General features: G+C 55.6%; 1 protein-coding gene across 3 annotated transcripts in view; it reads right to left on the reverse strand.

Annotated features, from left to right (window-relative positions):
- Positions 1–461: 461 nt before the first annotated feature.
- SPSB1 (splA/ryanodine receptor domain and SOCS box containing 1) overlaps positions 462–7,736 on the reverse strand; it is a 75,629-nt gene continuing 68,354 nt past the window's right edge. For all 3 annotated transcript variants that reach the window (XM_007980639.3, XM_073007856.1, XM_037985073.2), the window contains exon 3: positions 462–879. In XM_007980639.3, coding sequence (XP_007978830.1) covers positions 752–879 — 128 coding nt within the window. In that variant the 3' untranslated portion in view covers positions 462–751. The remainder of the gene's footprint in view (positions 880–7,736) is intronic.

Consider the following 7,736-nt stretch of genomic DNA (forward strand, 5'->3'; position numbering starts at 1 on the left):
AGGGCGGGCAAGGCATACACATCCCAGGGAGGGCACAGGTGGGAGGAAAGTAACAGAACAGCCAGAGAGAGGGGACTGAAACAAGGTTTCCTTTCTAGATGGAATAAATAAATGGCTTTTGTTACTGTTAAAAGAATAAATACAGGGTATGGGGCACCAACAGCCGGGAGGGATGCTGGGTGCTTATTTGCCTGCGGACGGTCCTTGGTTTCTGCTTTGGTATCCATGGTGAGTTTCTGACGTCCTGAGCTTTATCTGTCACGGCATGGCCCTACTGGGCTGGGCACCCATGGCGGGGCACCAGCCCTTGTCTAAGCACCTTTCAGTACCCCTGGTATCTGCTCTCAGAGCTGTGGCACCACCTGCCACCCCCACCACCCTGGGACCCCAGGTGGCTGCAGCCTACTCCCAGAGATGTGGGGAGCACCCGTCCCACCCCGAGAGCAGATTGGAGCTCAACGTAGGGCTTTCGTAGGAGTTTATTCTCTGTGTCTTTTCTCAAAGAGGGGTTATATATGGACGGCATGCAGGGACACTGCCTTCTGCTGATGTCGGGAAGGGGGAAAGAGGAGCCTGTGTTGGAATCGGTCCTTGTCCCATGGAGGCAGCCACGGAGGATGAGGGAAGACCAGGGACCTCTGTCCATGGCTGTGGATGCCGGTCCAAGGCGCAGGGTATGGCGGCCCCAGCGGCAGGTGGCTCAGTGAGGTGGCACCAGGTGGCTGTCGTGCTGGCAGTCCGATGGCGAACATCACTGGTAGAGGAGGTAGGCCTTGAGGGAAGCCGGCAGCGGCAGCGTGTGGATCTCCCCCAGGCGCTCCTTCCCCAGGGCCAGGCGCACCGAGCGGCGGCACAAATCCATGAGCGGCAGCGGCTCGGCTAGGGAGACAGAGAAACTGCAGGTCAGCGCAGCTTGGGTGGGTGTTCAGCAAACAACGCTAACCATGGCAGCAATATTATCACTGATTAGTATTCATTCAAATCAGTAAAGAAACAATTAAAAATGCAATGCTTTGATTTTCATTTTAAATTTAGCATGTGAATAGCTACCAACAGGAGCCCACCCTGGGCTGGGCACCTGGGCAAGCCCTCTGCTAACACTCATTTAATCCTCCCAGTGGTTTCTTATGAATGGCTTAATAGTCACAGACACCATTACCTTCATCCCCATTTTGCAGATGAGGAAACTGAGGGACAGAGTCTAAATGACTTGCCAGGGGTCGCCCTGCTGGCAGGAGATGGTGCTAGGTTTCGAACCCAGGCCATCCCTGCTCTTCCCCACTGGTGACTCTGCCTGTCCAGGCCAGCAGCTGCCGTTGGAGCCTGTGGGTCGGAGCACATGGGAGCCAGCTCTTCCCGGCACGCAGCCCCAGCACTGGACCCCACACAGGCTTCAGGAAGGGAATCATTTTCTGTTACCAGCTGCTCTCAGATACCGTTCTCACCTCTATTTTAAAGCTGAAGACCAGCTGGGCATGGTAGCTCATGCCTGCAATCCCAGCACTTTGGGAGGCCGAGGTGGGTGGATCACTTGAGGCCAGGAGTTCGAGACCAGCCTGGCCAATATGGTGAAGCCCTGTCTCTACTGAAAATACAAAAATTAGCTGGGCGTGGTGGTATGCGCCTGTAACCCCAGCTACTCAGGAGGCTGAGACAGGAGAATCGCTTGAACCTGGAGGCGGAGGTTGCAGTGGGCTGAGATCGCACCACTGCACTCTAAACTGGGTGATAGAGCGAGACTCTGTCCAAAAAAAGAAAAAAGAACTGAGGACACACAGGCACAGAGAGGACACCCAGTGTGCCAAGGGTTAAGAGCTGGGATCTGAATCCAGGCAGTCTGGGCCCAGTGTCCATGCCCTTAGCCACTAACCGTGCTGCAAATGAAGACATGGCAAACCCTGTGTTGAATCACACGTGACAGGCCTGGCTGGCCCCATGGACTGAAGGCGTCATTTCTGTGCCACCCGGAGCCAGAGAAACCCCGGGTGTCTGTTTCTGTCTGACAGTGAGGCCGAGGGTCCAGGCCAAGCTCAGGCCTCAGGAAACGAAATGCCAGCCCAGCTTCAGCTGATCCCCCAGAGCTGCCTCGGCCTTCTCCCCACAATTGCCCCAGGCACATGGGGCCCTCTCACAGCCAGGGGAACTTGGGCAGAGCTGCCTCAAGCCCCAGGGCTACAGAGCGCTTGCAGCTGCAGCCTCCTGGGCACCTCCGTCCTGCGTTCCCAGAGCGCCCAGCCTTGCCTTCCTACAAAGGAGGCTGTGTTCATTCAGCTGCACCTCAGATGAGCCGTCAGCTTCAGATCTCGGGAGTCTGAAACTCATGCCTTCCAAGGTTCCTGAGCTTGCAAGCCTGCGCGGCCCTGCTCACCGGCTTCGCCAGAGCAGACTCCTCTCTGCTCCCTTTCCTGAAACCAGGTACGAGTAAGCACACCTGGACCTTCATGGGACCGCCCGTGCTGTTCCGCAGATGGAAAGCCCTGAAACCAATGGATCTGAGGCTTCATCCATGGTCTCCCCTTGACTTTGAGACTTCTTTGTGAGCAAAATAAAGTCAGCCCCCAAAACTAAAAGAACCCACAAAACTCCATCCTACCAGTAACAAGTGGATTAAAGTTCTTCAGTATTCACCAATGTGTCTCAAAAATATGAAAATCAATTACTGAAGACCGAACACTACGGGTGGGGCATGGCAGAATGGAGAGAGGCTGCTTATGGGCACAGGCTTTCTTTTTGGGGTGATGAAAATGTTCTAAAATTGTTTCCCAGGTCTCAGCACACGAGAGGCCACTGAACTGGATACTTTAATGGGTGAATTGTACGGTATGTGATTTATAGCTCAGTAAAGCTGTTACAAAATAAAAGAATGAACATTAGGCTTGACAATGCATTTACTAAACCCCAAGCTTTAAAAGAAGAGGGACCAGGTCAGGCACAGTGGCTCAGACCTGTAATCCCAGCACTTTGGGAGGCGAAGGACGGAAGACTGCTTGAGCCCAGGAGTTTGAGACCAGCCTGAACAGCATAGGGAGACCTCATCGCTACAGAAAATAAAAATTAGCCAGGACTTGGGAGACTGAGGCGAGAGGATCAGTTGAGCCCAGAAGGTCAAGGCTGCAGTAAGCTGTGATCGCGCCACTGTATTCCAGCCTGGGCAACAGAGACCTTGTCTCAAAAATGAAAAGAGGCCAGATGTGGTCGCTCACACCTGTAATCCCAGCACTTTGGGAGGCCAAGGTGAGTGGATTACCTGAGGTCAGGAGTTTGAGACCAGCCTGGCCAACATAGTGAAACCTCGTCTCTACTAAAATTAGTATACAAAAATGAGCGAGGCATGGTGGCTCAGGCCTGTAATCCCAGCTACTTGGGAGGCTGAGGCAGGAGAATCGCTTGAACCTGGGAGGTGGAGGTTGCAGTGACCCGAGATCACACCACTGCACTCCAGTCTGGGTGACAGAGCAAGACTCCGTCTCAGAAAAACCAATACCAGCACCAGCACCACCACCACCACCACCACCACCAACAACAACAAAATCCCAAACTGAAAAAATAAACAAACAAACAAAAGAAGAGGGACCACTGCTCTTCATCCTCCATGGACGGTCACAGCCACAGCTGCTGACAAGGAACTGAAACGTTCAGTGTTTTTAATGGAGAATTTTGAAAGGGGCCTTTCGTGGCCAGCTTAGGATGATTAAGAGGAGCTCTGCTTGGAAATGAAAGGAGGAACGAAATAACCTCAGGTCCTTTAAGGTCCAGGAGCCCACAGATCCCTCGTGGATGGGGCGGGACTGGGTTCCCGCACCCAGCGGTTCAGTGTTGGGTTTCTCTAGGATGAAGCACCAGCCTGGTGACTCCAGACCCTGACCTGGAGCAGATCCCTCTGTCTGCCTGGACTTGTTTCCTCATCTGTAAGACAAGGAATCCAGACCAGATTCTCCCCAAAGCCCCATGCAGCCAAGATTCTGAAGGCCAGAAGTGCTTATCGCAGCCCTCGGCCTGGCCTGGCTTGGCGGTCGGGAGTGCATCTTCTGCACAGAGGAGTGGAGAATTTGGAGGTGTGTTCTCTTCTCTGCTTGGGCGCACGCCTGCATCTGGCCTTCATCGGGGCCAAGGGGCCTGGGCTGCCCTGAGCTCCCTCCCGGGAGGATGTGGCCCACCCCCACTGGAAGGTGGAGGGGTTCTCCTTGGTGGCTGGAAGGCACCTGAGAAAGCTTCAAGAGTCACTGAATGTGGCCCAGGAGCTCTGCCAGGCTGCAGCAGTGAGGGCTGAAAGGGAGTTCTGTCGCTACCCTCTTGGTGTAATGGGTTTCGAATCAACCTATTTAAATGAATGAGCACCTAAGCTTCCCGGGGATGGGCATAGCAGCCAGAGGCCCCAGGCCACAGGACACGTGCCCACCCCCTCGGTGTTTCTAGGACGGGTGTGGTGGCTCATGCCTGTAATCCCAGCACTTTGGGAGGCCGAGGTGGGCAATCACCTAAGGTCAGGAGTTTGAGACCAGCCTGGCCAACGTGGCAAAACCTCATCTCTACTAAAAGTACAAAAATTAGCCGGGTATGGTGGTACAAGGCTGTAGTCCCAGCTACTTGGGAGTTTGAGGTAGGAGGATTGCTTGAACCTGGGAGGCGCAGGTTGCAGTGAGCTGAGATCGCGCCACTGCACTACAGCCTGGGCGACAGAATGAGACTCCATCTCCAAAAAAAGAAAAGAAAAAAAAAGTTTCTAAACTGCAGAGCCCCCAGCCCCTGAGCCCCCAGCTCCATCCAGCACCTTGAGTGGCTGACACTGCAGCCGCAGCCCCAGTCATGGCCTGTGGGGTACCAGTCGTGTGCCTGGTGGGGACTGTGACCCCAACCTACAGATGGGGAAATGGGCTTGGAGAGGTGAGAGTTAGGAGTCCAAGGTCTGAGAGCCACGGACTCCAAAGGGATGAGGCCCTCCAGCTGGCGCAATCCATCCCCTGTGAATGCAGCTGTGTGGGGTGGAGGACTTGCCACAGCCTGGCCATCTCTGAATCCTACTGAATAAACCAGTTAGGGACGGGTCATGGGATCCACCAAGATGGGCTACAGAAGTGACAGTGAATGGCTGCAGTGATGCGTTATGAGCTGAAAATAGGACCAGAGTCACCCAGGCATCCTGTGAATGGGTCTATTCTCTGGGGCCTCAAGTACATAAACAGGTCACGCCCCCTTGATCTTGCAGGAGGAAACTGATGGCGCATAGGGCCCGGTTTAACTGCTTTCCAAAGGCTGGGCAGAGACCAAGAATGCACGGCCACAGAAACAGACGTGGGCTTCGTGCCGTGAAAAAATGCCCAGCCCCCATTCCAGCTGGTCACTACCAGGACCAGGGAGTTCTCCCCAACCTCCACACTCTTGACTGGGGGCTGCCAGCTTTGCACCCAGCTCCAGCCACAAACCCAGGTGCCTGCTGAAATCCACCGAGGGGGTGGGCACCTGTCCTGTCGCCTGGGGCCTCTGGCTGCTATGCCCACCCCCAGGAAGCTTAGGCGCTCATTCATTCAAATAGTTTCTTTGAATGAGAGAGTGCAATGCTGAATGAGCAGCAAAGAAATCAGGAAGTCAATCAGGAGCTATTTCTGGGAGCAGAAGGCTGAGGAACTGGGAGACGGTGCACCAGCTTCCACATTTCTGTGAGAAACGGCTACCTGGTGGCCAACGTGAACATGCACAGCCCCAGAGCCCACGACTGTCTCGCCGTTCCCTGAGAGATTTCAACCCAATTCAAGCATCAAGAGTGTGGCGCTGTGCCCAGTTCATGGGCTGAATGAATGAGCTGCGGAACGGTGAGGTCAAAGAAAAACGTTCCGTATCAGAGAATGCCCCGGCTTCTGCATTGTCCTCACTGACGGCTGTCATGGCTCCTGTGGCTGGCCCTGCAAGCAGCTTGTGGGGACCATGCTCCAGGACATGGATCCTAGAATGTCACGGGTGGGGTGGCCGCCATAGATTGTGTGTGTGTTTTCCTCTACACTAAGCAGTTCTTACGAAAGAGCACAGCCAAACACAACGTGGAGCCTTTGTCCTTGTCAACTGGGGAAGGATGCCTGAGATCCATCTAAGTGATCAGACACCCTTGGTCCCCTATCCCCCCTGAACTCTGACAGCCTGTGGTCCTCATATGACCAGACCTTCTGGAGGGCATGGGGAATAGACCCCTCCCCAACATGGAAGGAAGGAAGGGAGGGAGGGCGGGCGCGCAGGCCAGCAGGCCACCAGCCCTGGAGGCGGGGGTATCAGTCTCCTGAGGAGTAGCTCCCCGCAGAGCCCGGCTGGAGTGGAGTGCAGGAAGGAGGCACCCGGGAGGAGGCGCTGATCTTGAGGGGATGAGCTGACCTTCCCTGAACCTTCAACCACGACAAACCACAGCAAACCCATGTGGGAGCCATTAAAGAAAATTCGAAAATGCGGAACTGCACGGAAGATGCCTCCTCAGTGGGAGTCTTCAAAGTAGTGCGGGTGGAGCCAGAGAACCTGCGAGGTTAGGGGCTCTCCCTGGACTGCCTGCCAGCCTGCTGCTTGCAAACAGGCCTTTCCACATCTCCAGGGAGGGTGGCGGGCAGGCCTGGGGACAGGCCAGGCCTTGTGTCTCCCCACTTAGCAATGGCCATCTCCACTCCTGCCTCCCAGGAAAGAGAAGGAGGATGACACAGCAGCCTCTCTGGCTGCATCCTCAGCACAACAAGGCCTTGTGCCTCAAGCCTTGAGGAGGAATCAGAGCATGGGGCCTGTGGCCCCAGCTGGCTGGGCAGTGGGGAGGCCGCACGGGGAAACGTCAAGAACTCAGTGCCCCTGCTTCTGCCCGGCCATGGCCTCAGTGTGGAAGCAGGGACTCTGCTGGCGGGGGCGGTCTGCCTGGCATGCAGGAAAGAGGCCACAGGGGACAGTGGGCTGGGAGATCCCCGGGCAGGCACACACGCAGGGTAACTGCCTGAGCGGCCCTGCAAACAGCTGCCCCTCGCTAAAGTCGAACCCAGGTGTGGTGGGGACACTGATGACTCTCCACATGTCCCAGGGAGTTGGAACTACCTCCACCTCCAAGACAGAGACAGCAAAGCCCCAGACCTCGGCCAGGGTGGCAGCTCTGAAGCCGCCTATATGCAGACAACTCCCCCACTGACCGCTTTCCAAGACTGGGCTCGCAGGGCCCCCTGCATGTGTCGAAGAAGCATCTCAAATGTAACATCTCCTCCTCCTTCGGGCCTTCCCATCTCGGGTCAGCAGCCCCCGCCTTCCAACTGCTCAACCCAAACACCTCGAGTCACCTTCGTGCTTCCCTTTCTCGTCACATCGAGTCCATGGATGAGCCCATTCCAAAGAGTCCCGGAACTCGGCGGCCCTGCCCCGCCTCCGCGGCTTCCATCCTGGCCCAAGCACCCATCACCTCTTACCACGACAAGCCTGGCTCCTCCCTGGCCTGGCCTTTCAGAGGCCACTCTTGCCCCTGCCGTCCATTTCTATAAAGCAGCCAGAATGATACTTTTTTTCTTTTTTTCCCCAGAGACGGGGTCTTGCTCTGTTGCCCAGGCTGGAGTGCAGTGGTGCAATCTCGGCTCACTGCAACCTCCACCTCCTGGGTTCAAGCAATTCTCCTGCCTCAGCCTCCCGAGTAGCTGGGATTATAGGCGTCCACTACCACACCCGGCTAATTTTTGCATTTTTAGTAGAAACGGGGTTTCACCATGTTGGCCAGGCTGCTCTCAAACTACTGA

The sequence above is a fragment of the Chlorocebus sabaeus genome, chromosome 20, assembly GCF_047675955.1.
Source record: "Chlorocebus sabaeus isolate Y175 chromosome 20, mChlSab1.0.hap1, whole genome shotgun sequence".
Taxonomy (NCBI): domain Eukaryota; kingdom Metazoa; phylum Chordata; class Mammalia; order Primates; family Cercopithecidae; genus Chlorocebus; species Chlorocebus sabaeus.